The sequence below is a fragment of the Anopheles gambiae genome, chromosome 2 (genome assembly GCF_943734735.2).
Source record: "Anopheles gambiae chromosome 2, idAnoGambNW_F1_1, whole genome shotgun sequence".
Taxonomy (NCBI): domain Eukaryota; kingdom Metazoa; phylum Arthropoda; class Insecta; order Diptera; family Culicidae; genus Anopheles; species Anopheles gambiae.
The window spans coordinates 92372414-92391486 of record NC_064601.1 but is presented as its reverse complement, the minus strand read 5'-3'; the positions used below and the strand labels follow the sequence as shown (position 1 = coordinate 92391486).

General features: G+C 49.7%; 2 protein-coding genes across 12 annotated transcripts in view; both read right to left on the bottom strand.

Annotated features, from left to right (window-relative positions):
- Window positions 1-276: 276 nt before the first annotated feature.
- Window positions 277-19073, bottom strand: part of LOC1276568 (NAD(+) hydrolase sarm1) — a 45563-nt gene continuing 26766 nt past the window's right edge. For 8 of the 11 annotated variants that reach the window (XM_061644573.1, XM_061644575.1, XM_061644579.1 and 5 more), the window contains 6 exons: window positions 14570-14922; window positions 14055-14496; window positions 6702-6793; window positions 4655-6626; window positions 4421-4587; window positions 277-2958 (listed from right to left, as the gene is read on the bottom strand). In XM_061644573.1, the coding sequence (XP_061500557.1) occupies window positions 2784-2958; window positions 4421-4587; window positions 4655-6626; window positions 6702-6793; window positions 14055-14496; window positions 14570-14922 (3201 nt within the window). In that variant the 3' untranslated portion in view covers window positions 277-2783. Of the gene's footprint in view, window positions 2959-3283; window positions 3936-4420; window positions 4588-4654; window positions 6627-6701; window positions 6794-14054; window positions 14497-14569; window positions 14923-16242; window positions 19062-19073 lie in introns of those variants that run through there. The other 3 variants (XM_061644574.1, XM_061644582.1, XM_061644583.1) reach the window with 2 other exon arrangements.
- Window positions 6705-9940, bottom strand: LOC133390950 (uncharacterized). The gene has a single exon (XM_061644620.1). It carries the CDS (start codon window positions 8986-8988, stop codon window positions 8584-8586), a length of 405 nt encoding a protein of 134 aa, XP_061500604.1. The 5' UTR covers window positions 8989-9940; the 3' UTR covers window positions 6705-8583.

Here is a 19073-nt window from a genome sequence, read left to right as displayed (position 1 = left end):
CGATTCCGGACGACTCCGGATGATGCAGGGCGGATCTACTTTCCGGAGTCAATTCCAAATTAATCGGAGTCGGATCGGAGTCGACTCCGGATGTTTGCCAACTTTACCCATCACTACGGCTTTCTTCCAACGTTACAGCTTATTACACTAGGGGAAGAGGGTTACGTACTTGATGGATGACGCCTTGCCTTTTTACCTTAAAAACACATTCTAGCCGTACAGTTTCTCATCATTCTCGTACGCTGTTCTAAAAAACGCGCTCCCCATCTTAGTATCTTAGCTGTGAGTGTGGTTTTTGCTTTATTGATATCATTAAAAACATACAATTGTTTGCGTGTGTGTATGTGTATCTTATGTTTTTTGTTGTCGTTCTATGTTTTCTTTTTCTCCCTAAATCATCTCAAGGTTACACCGAGGTTTCACAGTTTTTAAAGCACTTTGTTTTTTTTTCTTAGTATGGACGCATGGTCGCGCCTTCGCCTGCTACTATTCAAATTCCACCACAGCCCTGCACTGCTCTAGAGCTCTAGAGCTACAGCTTGTAAGAGGTTTAAACGGTTTACATGATACAACGGCAACATACACGGTCCCACACGGTCAAATGTATCCATTGCTTAGCAGTTTTTGCGCGCACAATCGCGCAAAGAAGTAGCATCAAACGACGGCATTGCGTATGGGCGAAAGTGATTGAGAAATTGAGAGAAAGTGAGAGAGTTAGCGCATATTTACATACTTGGGAAAGAATTATTAACATCCAATCGGTAAATACTACTACCGGGTACCGGGTTATATCGCCTAGCTAGATACTTTGACGGTACCGGAGGGCCACAGCGACGGAAGGAGAGGTACTCCCTCCTTCGCACCCTCGCCATTATATGTCTAAATAATATATTTTACAACGTTCCAGCACTCCCGCACGCAAACAACAGCGGACGGTATGCGCGAAACTAATCACAATGATGTAAGTAGTAGTAGTAGTAGTAGTAGTAGTAGTAGTAGATATAGTAAAAGAAGTAGTAATAGCAGCAGTTGTTGTGGTACGATTGGTAATATTAAATTAGCACGACAAAAAATACATCGATCGAAGGACAGTGGTATTACGCGCTAAGGGGTAAATATGTTTTCTGTGTATGCTTCTTGTTGTGTCTTCTTATCCTTGCTAGCTTAATGGAACAGTTTGTAAAACCCTCCTCCCCCCAAACTATCTCATCGCCATCGTTTGCGATGATTGTCGAGCGAGTTTGTTTAAAAAAGGGATAAAAAGGGGAAAAAGAGCGAAACTAACTTTCTTTTTTTAAATATTAAAAACAAAAACTCCTATGGCCTAACACTAACGCCACCCATCCCTGCCATCGCATAGTCAAATTCTATTTAAAAGCAAAAATAAACGTGTAACACACACGCAACCGTAACGTAAGTGGAGAATCGCGCGACCATCGGGCGCAGTGTGGAGAAGGTTGCGCTTGTCGGTAGTATTTCGGTTTTTGTTTTCTCGGTGCCCATGTGACACACGTTCGGTTCGCAAAAAGGATCACAAAACAATGGCCTGGCTTTGCCTGCCGTGCAGCAGCACCACCTCCTACCACCCTCCTTAACAACTACTTATTCGAGTGCGATGAGCTCGGTTACATCTTCATGAAAGATTTCACCTTCTTGACGTAGCGATTGATCAGCGGTTTGGGCGCCTTCTTCGGCCCGCCCGATGCGGACGACGTGACGGAGGAGTGCGTCGACTGGACGTCCTCCTCGTCCGGCAGTTCCGGCGTCCCATCGTCGTCCCTCTGCGAGGGACCGGGCGGACCGCCCTGAAACCGGGGCGTACTGTCCACCGTGATCGTTTCCTTCTCGCACAGCTGCTCCTGTGATGTTGGGCGGGACAGCTCCGGTGCCACTGTCTGCTGCTCCTCCTCCTCCGGCGGTACAAACCGTCGGTTTAGGCAGATGTTTCCACCCATCGAACAGGCGACGGGCGGCGGCGTATCGGGCTGTTTATCCGCTGTAACCGGCTCCAGCAGCGTCTCCATGCTTTGCGTACTGTCGAGGAAGTTACATTCCGGCCCGGCCGCTTGCTCGTCGTCGAACAGATCGTCCATACTGCGCGAGCGCCGGTTTTTGCTCTTGATCGACGACGATTCCGAACCGGCCGAACTGCCCACTCCTCCTCCTCCGTTGGCCGGCTCCGCAAACAGCTTCCTGATCTGGGACGCCACTTTAATCGGTTCCTCCTGATCCTGCTGATCCTCGGCGATCGGCGTCTCCCGATGTCCGTCCACTCGATCCTCATCATTCCCTTCGGTTGCTTTCTTCACCCCCGCACCCTCCGTCCCCTCGCGGCTCCCGGCCTTGCCACGCTGCAACCGAGCCGTATCGTCCAGCAGCCCATCGTAGCTGTGGCTGCGCAGCTCAATCTTCGGCGGCAACGGTGGCCGCTGGGACACCACGTTCAACCCGGCCGCCGAACTGCGCCGCAGCTCGGCAGTCGACGGTCTCGCTGTGTGGTGCAGCGGGCGAGGGAGCGAATTCATCCCACCAGGTACTCCGCGGGCCGGTTTGGTGGCGTACCGGGCGGCACCGCGAGCCCCCGCACTGCCCCCGGTTGGGCCTTGGCGGGCCGGGCTGGCCGATTTGCGGTACAGCTGCGCCAGCTGCGAGGAATACGACCGCGGTGGATGGTGCGGGGCGGTCGGGGCGGGTGCACCCGCACCGGGGCCGTTCAGCGAGCCGGTGGAACCGCCGCCCGCCGCACACGGCCCCGGATGGTGGGCAACCGAAGGGGCATCTAGTCATTCGAGGTTCCGGCTGTTCTCCTTGTCGCTGCTCTTGCCGGAATCGTTGCTGTGCATGCGCTGGTAGATGGCGGACGTGGGCGTCGCATCGCCCGGCTGCCGGCTGAGCAGCCGGCTGCCATGGTCCAGCAGTCCGCATCCTCCGCGACCATTCATTTCCGCTCGCATGAACCTGCAACACCACAAAGCGTTCGATTAGTATAAAGAGTATTAAAAGGATTAAAATGAAACTTAAACCAACAAAATTAAAAGTAAATTAACAGATGAATTCAAATAACAAAAGAGGTTTAGAATGGGTGTAACAAAACTCCAAAAGTCTTGGCAAAGACTCTGTGTTGGGAGTGAGGGACAAAACTCCTCACCGCGAATGAAGTTGTTAATGAACAAAACAAAACTGAAGTACATGCCAGAGCAGGCTCACCTCGTGTCGAGTTGATTCCTTACGGTTGTCTCTGTGTGCCTTTATGTGTCTATGCGTGTGTGTGTGTATGCTATCCTTTTGCAACTCTGTCCGCAGCCCCACAGTGTTCCACACCATTCCATGCACATTCACCTCCGCCCCAAACACGGATTCACCCTTTTTTTAGCACACGCAACAGGCACTCCAACACATTTAGTTTCAGTTAGGACACATCGCCACTCCCAGAATCCCCAGCAGACCACAAACAAAACAAGCATAACAGATATGTCCACCCTTTACCCACACGCACACGCAACATGTCCTACTATCACACCGCCACCGTTGAGCAAAAACGAAAAAGCACACTGATGAGAGCTGGCCGGCTTTGTAGAGAGCCTCTTCCCGTTCCTGTTTGTGCTGAGTTGCTTAATTTAGCTGAGATCAAATTTAGGCGTTCAGGCGTCGGCAGGCAGTACACATACACACGGGTCATACACGTGTGCGAGCAAGCAAAAACAAACAGCAGCACTCCACAGACAGGCAGGCAGGTTATGGCGTTCCGCGTTTCGGGTCTCGATCAGTCTCGCAAAGCACATATTCTTCATTATCACGCACATTCGCACACTAGACACACACACTCTCTCTCTCTCTCTCTCTTTTCATCTCTCTCTTGCTGCGGTAAGGCTTTTTAGCTAGCTTTATGCGTAGAGTTTGAGCGTTTGTTATGGTTAATGGAATTTCTAAGATACCTGCAGAAACAGGGAAGAAACAACGGAATGACGCCGAAATGAGAAGAGATACATATGGCTGGTGTGGTGAGAAACACTGGAGTGTGGTACTGGTACCGCTACAAATACTACTATTAATTGCAATCTACCAGCAGGACAAGGACCAGAGACACTGAATGAAGGGTTAGCAGAACGGGGAAAATGGACGGCAATTTAAAGCATGCAACAGTTTTAGTCAACCAATCGAGGTGCTGAGGGTGTGCAAAGTGATATGTGCGCAATAGTGGGGAGAGGGGGGGGGGGGAAAGAACACAAATAACAAAACTTCCTAATAACGTGGTGCGTGCATGGAGTTAAGGGACGTGGGACGAACTTTCCAACAGGAACTACCAACAAACATAGAACAAAAGAGCCCTCAACATACTAGCTTCTTGTGCTGTACTAAAGACTAGCGTGTGCACACATAGGAGGCATGCAGTTAGCCCCATTAGCCGTAAGCCCCTCACCTTTCCACTTTGTCCACACAGGCGTCCTGATAGTCGTGGATCCAGCGTATGCCGTTAAAGTGGCAGACGCCGCGCATATCCTCGGGCAGCTTTTCCGGCTCGGGCCACTGGAAGTTGTCGATGATGGGAATGATGTTACATTCGGAGTTGAGTGCGGCGACAATTTCCTAAAACATAGCAAGGGGATTTTAATTAATATTGAGGTCGTTTGAAAGGAAGATTCCTCTAACTCACCCGATGTACCCAATCCTTGCAATCGACATCATCGATGCACCGGTTCAGCGCATCCGGCGTCAGCACCAGCAGAAAGTGGCGCGCGTGCCGAATGCTCTGCAGCAGATTGTTATCAAACTTGCCCGCCTCCAGCCGCTCCACATCGATGAACACCGAAAATCCGCGCAGCTCCAGGTGCACCTTCAGCAGGCTCGCCAGCTGCGACCCATTGCTGCGCCGGTAGCTCACAAACACGTCCAGATTCTTCTCCGCGCTCTGCTCCGACCGGAACGATGGGATCGACTCGTTCAGCTTAATCACCTGCAGAATCCGCGACCGATGGATCGCATTGGTAATGCCGCACGTCGCCGTCAGCTGATCCTCGTCCAGCGTCCGCAGCGACTCGATGTCCACGCCCGCATTCAGCATCGTGTACGTGTAGATCGTGTACTCCGGCCCGATGCGGCTCAGGAACGCGTGCAGCCCGTCCGTGTCGCGCGAACTGTAGTCCGCCATCTTCTTCAGATTCTGCAGCTCGCGCAGAAACCGTATCCTCAGAATGCCGTTCTTCATCCCGATGTCGTCGCACAGGTTGTGGTCCTGCATCTGCAGCAGCAGATCCCCGTCCACCTTCGAGTCGTAGAAGCTCTGCTCGTACTCGCCGAACCCGATCTGCTTCACCCACTCGCGCACGTCCTCCGTCGACCAGAGCGGCACCTGCTGGGACAGCTTGTGCGGCACCTCCTCCCCGATCAGCCGCAGCGCTTGCGCCGCAAACTTGGACGCGATCGCGTTCGGCGAGCTGGCCACCCGGATCAGCGGCTCGATCGCTCCAATCTCCTTGAAGATGTTCGTGTTGCCCTGCTCCTTCTTGATGCCCGCCTCCATGCAGAAATGGAACGCGGCCAGATTGCGCGCCTCCTCGCGCTTCGAGCTCAGCACCGGCACCAGCCGCTGCAGCCAGTGCTTGCTCTGCCCGTGCGCGTGCGCCAGGTTCGATTTGGCAAACTCCGACGGGTTGTGCGTCGTCACGAACGGCTCCACGAGATTGAGCGTGCCGGATTTGATCACCTCCGCCTCAATTTCCTTGTTTGCGACCAGCACCACGATCGCCAGACAGGCGTAGTATTTGATGTTTTCGTCGTTGTGGAAGGCGAGCGGGAACAGCCACGACGGCACCTTCCGATTGATCATCGCTTCCTGATTCTCCGACCCACCGTACAGCGACAGGTTGGCCAACGCACCGGCACAGTGTCGCAGCGTTTCCACATCGTTCTTGCGACACTCGAACAGCACCGCATCCAACCCGCCGAGCCGGATCACGTTCGAGCACGTGTCCTCGCTGTGCTTGAACAGATGCTCCAGTATGCCGGTGCCGACGCGCGAATGATCCGTCGCATTGTTGCGCGTACAGACGCACGCCACATTCACCACCTTGTCCAGCCCGTTCTTCACCACGTGCGTTCGGTTTTCGGTCGTCAGGCACTGCTCCAGCAACCGGGCGGACGAGAACTGCACCTCCGAATCGTTATCCACACAGTTGCGCATCAGTATGTCCAGCCCGCCCGTATTGCGCAGCGTGTCGCACAGACTGGCACCGAGCTCGTGACCGTGCGTTGGGACAGCCCACGCCCGCCGAATGATCTCGTTCATGTGATTTAGCAGCGTCGGTGCCTTCTTCAGCTGCTCCGTCTGCTGCAGATTCTGCACATAGTTGGCCAGATGCTTCGAGTACTTCATGATCGTGCTGTCGATCTCCTCGGGCGTGTTTCCCAACCGCTCAAAGTCCTCGAACGAGGGGAAGTCGTCGCCGAGGGCGGCCGACGTCGAGGACGACAGTGTGCTCATCTGCGAGGACGAGCTGATCGTGCTCGTGTTCGACATCGTAAAGGTGGACTGGGTCGTGGAGGAGACGTGCTTTTCCTGGTTGAAGATGCCGCTCGCGGACACTGTCTGCTTTTGCTGGGCCTGCGAGATTGCTTTGTTTTCCGCACTGCAAAGGTGTAGAAAGTGGAAAGAATTTAGTAGAAAAGCCCAACGGTGGGAGGGAGTGAAACACAACCGTTACCTAAAGTGGTCACTGTGTACTTTCCGACTGTGAGCTGCAATGTTGTTTGCCTCTGCCTGCTGAAAGTCTCCCATTTTTAACGACCGGGCTTCCTGTTGAAGAGTGAGCAGAGCAGAAACGTTGTGAAAGAACGTTACAATCAGATAAGCTTATCTATATGAATTTAGCTCGAAGAGAGAAAGAGTAGAGAGCAGAGAGAGAGAGAGCAGAGAGTGCAGAGACCTGCTCGTATCAGTAAAGTGCTGGTAAGCTTTTTGCGTCGCTAATGGTGGCGTGGCGCCCACACAACACTTCGTTCTAGGTAAAGTACCTCACTCACCGCTCACACGTTCTGACACGAGCTATCCCCCTTACATATATATATATCGTAATCATTCGGCAGAGAATCAAAACATCGTTAGTCTTCTGCTCGGTACGAATTCATTGCGCACCAAAATCCACTCTATCCACAACTAGATAAAACTGGCTAGGAAAATTGCTACAGCGTTACACGTGACGTGGTGGAAGAGTTGTGTTTCAGGTAGTGCCGACAGTACTTGAAACCCCGCACTTCGTTGATTTCCAGTAGCGATAACTACTCGCGGACATTCAACACATTTGAGGACATTTAATTAGACTGGTTGTACATGTAACACTACAGCATGTAGTGTTCAATATGACAGATAACGCACTGTGACGAAACTGTTTGAATTATCAGACACTGCTGTGAACAAACTAACGTTGAGGTAGTCATCCTTTAGTTGTTGAATCACAGGACGACAATGAGAGTTAAAGGTACTAATACATCATTGTAATTTTGGTCTAAAAACACAGGGGAGATTCCCATTGCTACTGATATCTTCGGAATGTGCTGTGCTGTGTAACTTGAGATATAGACTTCTGGATGCACTCCAATCACTGTGTAAACCCTTTTGATAGGTTCTGGTTAATGTCAAAGCTTTACAAGCCCGTCTGAAGACAGCCTAAATCCACATCAAGATCAATTCAATCCAACAGGTGCCTACCTAAAACCCCCTAACTAATGCTCCTCATACCGGCAAGCTCCAGATCCCGATCACACAACTCACGATCGCATCTCGATCGCATCTCCAACATCCAACAAAGTCATATCTTCAACAGAGCTGCCATTATGTGTGTGTGTGTGTAAACATTTCTCATAACAGCCCCCACAGCCAAAAACGCCCCGGTAAATTGCTTCAATCGATCAACCGACTAACGTCATAGCGGCTTTTTTACGAGTTGCAGGATGGTTGGAATTTTTCGTTGGAGCAGAGTACGACACGTTGTTCAAAGCTGTTTCAAACGAGATACTGAAATGCGTTACAACAAGCAAATTGTTGGTGCATTTGTTAGGTTTTTTTCGTTGTAGAATTCTTTTTTCAGTGAGGACAGAACCACACAGACAGACACCACCTAAAGGTAGGTCGTTGGTGGTGTTTTATTCTTTTTTTGCCTTTACTTCATTCGTTTACTTTGTTCATGTGGCACTATTTTTAGTACACAGACGCGCGCGCGTGTTTCAGACATTTGCATAGGTGCGCGGGTGCTAATACTGTTACCGGTGGTGTTAGTGGTGGTGTTGGTGGTGATGTTGGCGGGCAAAGTGAAACTAAAACACACACGCACACAGGCACACGCGTTGTTCTATTACCAGCCGCCCCCTTACCCACACCCGACAACACCCGGCAATGGAACCGGGGGGAGGCGCTCCATTTTACGCCACGCCGAGCCCGAGGTTAATAATGGCCAGTAGTATAAAATGTTCTATTTGTGGACGCGCGTCCACATCCATTTCGGGATTTTCTATTTCCGAAACTCGCCCATTGTTTACCGACGGTCAAGGACGTACGCGGGACTTCTCACCTCCCGCTCCTCGCTCACCTCAACCCTGAACGTACCGAGAGCGCGACACGGACATGGACCTCACCTGGACAACGCTTTCGATCGGAATTTCGAACGTCGTCCGCACGCTACCGGCCGGACTGCCGAGCGGACTTTCGACGATCGTGACGCGCGGGCTGCTGCAGTGCGGGCCGGCCACATTCAGCTGAATGCCGTTCCGGTGCGAATGGACCGGACTGCCGGATTTGCTGCTGTTGCTGCTGCTCCCCTGATTGCTGGCCATGTTCGGCCCCAGCGGGGAAGGCGAAGACCCCGGCTGGCTCGGCGGCGGCGGTGACAGTGGGAACTCCACGATCGGGCTGGGCGTCCGGTTCGGCACAAAGTCTGACTGGCCGGTCGATCGGAAGATGCCCTTCCGGACGGGCCACGGTGCCTGGTTGCACATTGTGCCGGCGGCAGTGGTTTGTGTTAGTTTGTTCGATTACTTAATTGATCGATCGTTCGTTCGCTCGTTTTCGATCGCAGATTTCGCAGATTTCGCATGCACTAACGAGGGTAAGAGTGTTACACAACACGCGCGCGCACACACACACACACTATTGCGAATACGCCACGGGTCTCACTCTGCTGTGCGGTTTGGGAGGGTTGAAATTTCATTCATAAAAGAAAGAAACTATCCTCTCCCGTAGTTCCGCGCTCACTAGTTTGTCGATATTGGAATCACACACCGATTGGAACTACCAATCCAATCGATCGAAGTCTCCGTGGCGGGCCAGGAACGCACCAGAACTTTACGCGAAAAAAAATAAAAGTTGGTTCGTTTCGTTTCGTTTCTTTTTGCTTTGCCGTATTGCTCTCTGCTTGCGTCGTTACGCCCGTTCGTTTCGTTTCGAGAACTGCTCGCCGAGTGAGGGCCACAGCACGCGCGCGCTCGTCGCCGTGGATCGTTCGGTCGTTTGTCCGCTCGTCGACTGACGACTGGTCGCGTTGGATGATCGCGCTGAATTAGAAGGCGCAAGGAACAAATTGAGCAAGGGCCGGGCGCGCGTGCTGACGGCGCTCTACCACCACACTACACACGGATACACACAGGGAAAATTCGAATATTCACAGTTCACACAAACACGCAACCACGCACGTTCGTCGCTGTGTGTGTGTGTGGATTTTCCGCGAAAAACTAAATTTCGCGCAACGACGCCAAATGCACACGTTCGTGTGCGGGATTTTCCGTGTTGTAAACACTGGCGGTAGTTTACAGCGGACAGGGGGGGGGCAGCATTTTATTAGGTTTATCTGCCCTTTTTCACACCCCTTACTCCCCCCGGCAGAAACTGTCGATTGACGTCTGTGACATAAATCAGGCGATTCGGGGATGGGGTGTAGAAATATCGGACGATCATCAACCGCTGCCGGTTTTAAGGGGTGCGCGCGCGCGATCGTGCTCGTTTTTAATCGATCCGCGATCATAAATGCGCGTTTTGGTGTTTGGACCATGCCCCAACGTACGTCACGCGCCGGTACGATCAAAAGCCGGTCTGTGGACGATCATGCATCATTGTGGTTGTGGAGAGGGGTGAGGGAAGCAGCGGGCGCAGATTGCAACCGGGTTTGATGCGTGCTCGAGAGTACACGCAAGATATGGCGAATGGTTGGTCTGTTGCTGACTCTGGTTGGTTTGCTTACTGGACACATAAATAACTTTCAAGAAGTTGTGCGAAGTATTTGTCCGTAAGCGTTCCAGCAGGAACTGAACTGAAGCAGGAGTAGGAACTGAAACAGAAAGCGTTCCTCCATAAGTTAGAAGGGTGGAAGAGTTACAGTCAGTATGTTCTTAAAACTCAAGTTTTATGCGTTTCACAATTTGTGAAGAAAATATGCTTCAGATCTCATACAAAAGTTCCACAAATATAACAAAATACAGCTCAAAGCGTTAACTTGTCACCAAAAATTCTCCGTGTATATCCAAATGTTTGAATACGGTTTAATAATATCGAGTTATCGTCCTCCAAAGACCTGCGTTATCGAGTTGTCGTCCTCCGAGACAAATATGGCTAGACTTTCTCATTTACTTGAGAAGCACAACTATTTGTATAGTGTTTGTTAAGGTCCAGGATTTGGGATGTACAAAATATGCCCAAAACATCATGGAACGCAAAGTTCTCAAAGTTATCATCGTTTTAAACATTTAGAAAAATCCTGCTCAATGTTTGGATGCCAAATTGGAGCTTTTAGGTCCAACAGACGCCTCTTCGCTGGTATAGAAAACCAAGGATTGTTCCCTGTCAATCATCGGGACAGTGACGAGTTTGGCACGTAACTCAGTTTAATACGCGATACGGCACTGAGGGTGTTCTTCCCGCAAACAAAGCTATAAACTAAATCGACTAGAACATAAAACAAGGTATGTATAAAAACAGACTACTTACAACTTGTTGGCAAGATTAGCAACAATTAAACTATTTCCACAACACTCCGTAAAAAAGGACTCTCAGGACATTAATTGAAGGAGCTTACAATTAACTTACACCTCAATATGTTACACTTCCATATGGATTATCTTCTTGTCTAATAGTTGAAGTAGATTTTCTTTTAAAAAATCACCAAATACCGAGTGTATATTCCCCTTGTTAAGGACATGTGCACTGGTACAGTATCGGACAGAAAGATAGGGCATTGGTTTTTTAACGCACCGTGCACCCGTTGGGCCAAGTTTATGTGTGGTTTGTATGTGTGTGTGTGTGTGTGTGTGTGTGTGTGTGTGTGTGTGTGTGTGTGTGTGTGTGTATGTGTGTGTGCATGTGTGTGTGTGTGTGTGGATGTATGTTTGAATGTGTATTGATGTGTGTGTTTGTTTCACAAGTAGGTCGTTTCTGATAGATTTGTAAGTAGTTTTTTTGTGTTTTGGGTTAGGTTTTTGGTGTGATAAGCAGGACCACCGCCCTCGCGATCAGTGTGTTTTCGATATATTAACAATGTTACGGTCTTCTTTCGCCGTGGTCTTCTAAGGACGTCCGGTTGACTTGCGCGTTTCGGTTGTCCAAGCGCGTTTCAGTTGTCTAAGCACGTTTCGGTTGTCCGAAGCGCGTTTGCCACAAAAGTGCGCGATCGTTCCATTACGAACTCGATCCTTTTGCGCTTAATGCCAGCAGCAGCCATTCGCTTTTACATATGGCGCTGATGATCGGTACAACGTTTACCTCGACCCATTGTTACTAAAATTGCTTGCTTGGACCGTCAAGAACGCGCTGGTTAAAAACTTGGACACGGCTGATCCCGTGCTCTGCCTGCGTTCTACTTCTATACGCGATGAATTACATCGTTTTGGAGCAGCGAAAACATCGCATGGATAAAACTATCAACGAGTACGCGAGTAAGCGTCTTCCCTTCAAAATCGAGAAAAGAATACTGCCGCGCTCATGAAACAAAACGCCCATTGAAAAGAATAACTGCGCGCCAGCTCAATGCACGCACAAAGTTTACCATTCGCACACAACGTGCAACGCAGAGATGCACGAAGGCCTTTCAATGGCGTGCACTGGAGAAACACCTGTGAGGGAATGCCGAGTTCATTGCTATTGTGCGCGTGTCCATTTCGCACCGGTGTCGCATTCACATTCATGAAACAGCACACCTGCGTTTTCGTCCGAGGAACAAGCCCTGCTGTCGATGCAAACTTTAGTTTTTATCCAAGTGTAAACGCACAATGTTTCACATGATAACACACATAATAAGAATAATTTCAACGCAATATGACATCATGGCAAGCTATGTTCTTCAGACACAAACCCGCGCACTTGCTAATACACATTAAAAAGCACACTCTCTTTCTACTACTACACACACACACACACACATACACACACACACACATACACACACACACACATACACACACACACTCACACACACATACACACACACACATACACACATACACACACACACATACACACATACACACACACAAACACAAGTAACGTGGCAAAACAAGTGCACGGTGCATTGAAAAAAAAGGGTCCTATCTTAATGTCCGATACTGTACGACCTTTGTGTCCTTTCAATTTACCATTTTGGTCTGTTATTCACTACTGTTAACCCTCTTGAATGTCACAAAGGACCGAACCGTCAGTCCCGCCTCTAACCAGCTTAATTATCACAAAACAAAACGTTCCCATCCTCTCCCTTGGGAGAGACTTCACACTAACCCCCCCCCCATAACGAACGGACGAAGTACTAAAATCATATTTCTTTATGACGCGTTTCGGACACGCTACTCCATGAAGGTCACACGTGGCATGTTGGTTTGCCAAAGTAAAATCCACTTCAACCCAAAAGCGCGCACACGAAAACACACGAAAACCATATCCCCTTTATTGATGAGTGATGGGAAAACACGGAACCCCGTGCATACATTCCGGCACGAACCAGCCAGCCATGGCAGGGAAACAACCGCAGCCGTAAGGGTCGCTTGGAATGGAAAATCGATACAGCAACGAATGTGCAACTAGTCTTAACTAGTCGAAGAAACGGGACAAACACTTGTTTGTTGTTTGTACGTACCGTGATGCCAGTGCGATGGTTCAATACGCCCACCGTCGCCCAATACGGCCGACTGATTAGCACACTACCGCGGCGGTTGTTTTTCCCCCCGTTGCACCAATGCACTTTAGATGGGTTTAGCAAAGCGATGCGAATTACGTAACGTGTCACAAACATCCCTAAGTACACTATGCCAGCCGTGAAGGGAGGCGAAAGACAGAGAGATAAGGCGCAACAACACAGACTGACACAGCTCACATTCCTTCACTGTCGCTGCACTGTCACGCTGAAAAATGACATGCACACGCTCACACACACAGTGACAAAGGTCTACGAACCCGTGTCCTTGCACTGGATTGAAGGATTAACTATCGCTGTGCATACACTACATGCTTCTGCAAAGGGCACCCGAACACTACTAATCGCTCGTACCAACGCGCCCAACGCGAACGTTGGCAAGCAAGCGGAGCCTCGGGAACAGGGAAATGCGCATGTCCTGGATTGATTTGCCGTCTGGTTGACATTGACAAGCCTGTGTAGTTGGTCACAACAAATCAGTGTGTGCAGCCGAACAGAAAATGACCTACCCAACACACTAAACACCTGCATCGGCCAAAAGCAAAGAGCAAGCGTGCCAAAGAGCTTCTGTACTAAAATTGTACTAAAAACGACCTTCGTTCGCAGTTTCGCTTCATTAGGGAAGGATCGATGCAAAAAAAAAGGCTGATGACTCATCGGGTATCACACACACACACATAGACGGCAAAGCGCAATAAGAGCACATCTTGGCAAGTGTGCTGATTCACCGCCGCCAGAAAGCAACTCTCTCCTTCGAGGAACCTTGATTATCGCAACTGACCGACTAAGTTCCGCTCGCGCGCGGTCATAAATCACGGCCCCGTTGATGTGTTCCCGTTGTGGCCGGACGCTATCATGTTTCGCTTGATGTGGTAGTAGCTCCCGTGCACCTACCTTCAGTATTGCACCCTTCTCCTCCGCGGTTACACCGTCCACCTCCATCCGGCTGCTCGTGGCGGCGAGGGCGGCCTGCTCCTGGTACTGCAGGTCGCCCGCCTGCAGCTTCTTCGATTCGGCCGAGTTGATAGTGGCCTGCTCGCTGCTGAACCCGTCCGTCGTTACCTTCGTCTTCGACTCGGACGTCATTTTCTTCTGCTCGAACTTGACCGTATCGACGGTCGTGCCGGCGGCGGCGCACCCGTTCATCAGTGCCTGATGGTGGTGATTGGTACCGTTCGGGACGAGGATGCTGCCGCTGCCCCCACCATTCGCACCGAGCGGCTTCAGTGACGAGGCCATGCCGGAGAGGTGATCGTCGTCGGTTTCGGAGTCGGGAAACGTTACCAGCGGATCGGCTCCCTGAGGATCGTCGAGGCTGTCCATCGAGGAGCGGAGCCTGTAAGTGGGGAAAGTGAATGCATTAGCTTAGGATTTAGTTATGCTTCTACTGAAGAGAGTGGATTCGTTACCTTGATTTGATATCGTTGATTTTGGACGACATCTTGCGATGGTTCGAAAGGGCGGAAGATTTAATGGACGAGGTCGACGTCGTGGTCGATAGATTCTGGGATGTGCTGCTGCTGCTGCTGCTGGTGCTATGACCCATCATGTTCTTCATCTCGGCGATGGAGTTTTGCATCTCGCCCAGGCCCTGCTTGACGGCGGCCGCCGACGTTGTGCTGCTGGAGGAGGAGGAGGACGACGTTAGGGACGACATACGCTGCGTGGAGGAGGAACTCTTCTCCACATGCTTCGTCGTGGTGCTGGAGGTGGACGACGACAGCTTGGAGCTTTTGCTGCTGCTGCTCCTGCTGTTGAGTAACTGTTGGGAGCAGGAGAAACAGGACGAAAGGAATTAATTAATAAGCCAGTGTGCCATAAACAAATCACTCCACAAATGATCTACTATCAGCGGTTGCCTGATTCGTATGTACAGGACAGGTTGTAATGCAAATCAAAATCTCCTTCCCGACGCGTGTGAAAAGCGACAACAGTGGGGGTGTGGGGCTATTATTATCATCATCGCTAATTGATAGTATCGCGCACTCATAATGAATGGGTGAGCACAGCAGCACGCCCTACTGGAATTCTGGGTGACTCCACTATCAGGCAAGTCGTGTCAACTGCTGACACTACAAGTGAATGGGAGGGAGACGACGGCACCGGCTGGCAAACGGTGCTAATTTTAACGACCGGCGATGAGTAATGTCCACCGGAAGTTGTACTTTTGTTTACATCCCTTGTCACCGTAGCGGTGGGCGTGGGTGAGTGTAACACCTCAGCGCGGTGCTCTTATCAGCAATAAAACAATTACAAGATATGTCTGTACCATGTCCCATTGAGGTGCTTGGAGAATGCAATCGAGTGCAAGAGGATCTATTGAAAAAGACGCTCAAGATAACAAGTGTGAATCGAGGGAGTTGGATTCACTCGGGAACGCTTGTTGGTGTTGACACATTGGTCTGGGTTTTGGTAGGAAGCATGAACTACGAATGATCACGTTTTGTAAGTAATTTAACCCAATAAGCACGTCTTTAAAGATCACGTTCCTTTTTTTTCAAACACATGTGCGATCGTCGTTAGCACGTTTCGGGTGTGTTTGTGAGCATGAGCTAAATCGATCTCGATCTTGCGACACGTAGCAAACCAATTGGAGATCACAATTAAGAATTAATGCGTTTGGAATAGAAATGTCCAAAAAGGGAATTCAACCGTGCCACATGATTTCACAACCCATTTACGATTAACCATCATTGGAAGCGCACACAGGCACACCATGTTGTGATAACCTTGGCGATTTCTCGGAACTAACTTCTACTTGGGCATTGTTCCAAAATTGTACCCTCTTTGCCTGCTGAACACTAACCACCTACCCATCCGCCCACCACCACCCGGCACACAAAAGATGGCAAATGCTTAGAAATATTATTAACGATCTTCACCAACGACCAACACCACACCACCATTGCTCCCCATTATCCTCTTCCACCGTTTGCACGACGTTTTGGTCCAAAGAGCACGAACCCGAAGAAGACAGTTGGGTTGGGAAATTATTTTTAACTTCTACTAGCTTTCTCAGTACTGCTGGCGCAGTGTAAGACCGCCGATGAGGCCACTGGCAATCCCCAAAACACACGATCACCATACAGCACCGTTAGATAGTGTTGATTTTTCGCGATGACGTTGTCACACACCTGTAAATGGACGGACGCTCACGGGTTCACAGCAGGCAAAGGGGAATACGCTTTGCCGAGAAAGGCACTTATTTACTCTCTGCCCCGGGTGTACAACACACAAGCCACTAACAGCAGCACCTTCACAAGAAGCTTCACGTTCTGTGGCTGTTCTGTCGTACTCGGTTTGCTCACTTCACTCGTTCCAAAACTTGCACCAAATAGATCTCGTTTCTCGCGAGGCAAGTGATGGTTTCGATCGTTTTATTTTCCTTGTTTGTTTAATAGTTTTGCGTTCGAAATTGTCACTTTTTGTTGCTTATTTGCGTTATGAGGGTGTTGGAGTTTGAAATTCTTCGACTCTTTCAAACGCTTCTCGTTCGCTTGTTCGCTGCAAACAGCACCGGGGGAAAAGATGCTGCGACTGCTGGTTATTGGTTTAGAAGTTCGAAATCCGGTTCGTTTCGTTTTTTTTTGTTTTGTTTTCGGTCTGTTACTTTTCGCTCGATCGCTCGTCCGCGACAAGTTCGTGCTGATCGTTCGTTCGTTCTGGCGGTACTGCAGAGAGCGCACACGGTGCGCGCGTTGTGTCGCGGCGAACCCACTCGTGCCGGTTTTAAAAAGCGTTCGTCGATGTTGTCGTGTTCGTGCAGGGAGAAGGGAGTGGGTGGTTGAATGTATCTTTATTTGCACACCGCAACCGCGATTTCGCACACTGTCAACGTTTCACGCGGTAAGACGCTCGGTAACCGTTACCAAAACATTCTCAAATCGTATCAGATTCGTGTGGTATGGTTTATGAGAGGGTTTATGAGACAAGTTTTCCAATAAGATTTATGTGCGGGTTTTTTAATCCTGTTGAGATCATTGCGTCTCACAAATTCCAACAGATTGTGGCGAACCTTTGTAGTTGGAAATAAAATTGAAATTTTGAAGTACCACAAAAACTGTCCCAACGTTTTCTCCAACCCAACAGACTACGGGCAATGCTTTTTTTGCATAAAACAACTCTCTCACTTGGATTCCGAGCCTGTCTTCGTGTGTGACAAGCATTCTCCACATACGAAGAGGATCGGGAGAAGAAACACTCACGCGGAAGGTACTTGATGGCCCTGTCCGTTTTGTCGACGACATCAGGGTATGGGAATGGGGGAGGTTTAAGAATCGGCAAACACCACACGACACACACACGCACAAGAATGGCAGCAGTAGCTAGAGCAGCTGTTTCTGCGAAAATAGATCGCGACCTGCACGCGACAGTTCGTTGAAATCTCTATTTCTCTCTCCCAACCTTGCTTCTGACTCTTCGCAACAAGCTACGATCGTTAATGTTGACAAATGGAACGTCGGTAACGTCAGGAGGTGTTTCCTGCTATATCCAAGATGATACAAGGTACCGGTCGTGTCAGAGGCAGTTAGCGTTGGCCGGGTTTTCTACCCCTGTTCTCCCCTCGTTTGGATTATGTCAGCTTCAATTTTGCTGGTAATTTGTGGCGCCTTGTCCGCTGGGTGAAGAGTTCTGTAGAAATGGACATTGCGTTAGCAGATTTTCCTGTGAAATTTACCTCAACCTTGCTACTAGGGAAATGATGGCGCACTTTCGAATTTCAAGAACCAACCAACCAACCAGGTTGAAGGCCAGAAGACTAAGTGATACGTTTTTGGAAACGATTCTGCAGAAATACCCAGGCTGGTGCGATTTAAACCTCCAACCAATCAACTGTCAACTAGAGTGTTTCTGCTTCTTGATGTCTCAACCATTCTTTCACACACCTCCAAATTGCTTTACAATAAGACACACTGATTGGTTCCAATAGGCTACAAAATACCAATGCTTTGTGTGACGGAGAATCCATCAACAAACCTTTCTTATGTCATTCATCTCACCGAAAAGATCATCTGTGATGGGTGATGAAAGGATTGGACTCAAGTTGTCAGAAACCTTGAAGTACATACCCGATGAGAGATTTAAACTTCCCGCGACTTCTTTTGTTATGAAGTCAAGAACACACAACAATGTAGCTTTCATTCTGTATTAACCCAGGACACCTGCTAATCTAATCAAATGGTCATTCACCTAAATTAGAACGGCTAGACCGGCCAATCTAACTCCCACTATCAATGAATCAACGTTTCAACGAGCTCTCGTTAGACTCTGTATTGCGTAACTGTCTCCATTATCACAAAGGGGCGGGGGGGGGGGGGGGGGGGGAAATTAACGGCGTCACGCGTAATGGCATTGTGGATGGTGTTCTGCGAAAAAATGGAACCCATTTTCTCTTGCCCGTTGTGTCACACCGCCCTGACAGTTGATCGTTTTTGGCGCGAGCCGAGAACAGAAGGATGAATCAGCTGTTGAGAGTGGAAAGAGCGTGGAACCAGCACGGGGTGGGTATACTTGAAGTTCTTACTATTACCTACACACGAGGGCCGTCAGGGGAATACGGGGTGGGTAAGGGACGAACTGAAGTGGAAGTTCAGTGTGTTGATGCCGATTTTTTTTGTATACCACGATCTGAATGGGCCAGTTGCAAGTGCGAAGACCGAGACCATGATTAAGCAGACGAGACGCGACAAATGCTACAGCCGCCAGTCTCACCGCCAGACAGACATTGAACAATTTATGGCGTTTGGTTCGCGAGGTTCACGAAGAAGACACTGCGCCTGAATCATCTCGAAACACACGCATTTGGCACGGGTTTCGTCTGCGGATGTGCCTGATTTAGAGGTCAATCAAAGAGCGCTTAATCGCTGTGCGTTTTTCGTTGTATCCTTTCTACCTTCCACCCTTCACCCCGCT

Excerpts from the sequence above, each read along its gene's own strand:
- LOC133390950 (XM_061644620.1), bottom strand. The coding sequence starts at position 8,988 with ATGTGCAACCAGGCACCGTGGCCCGTCCGGAAGGGCATCTTCCGATCG.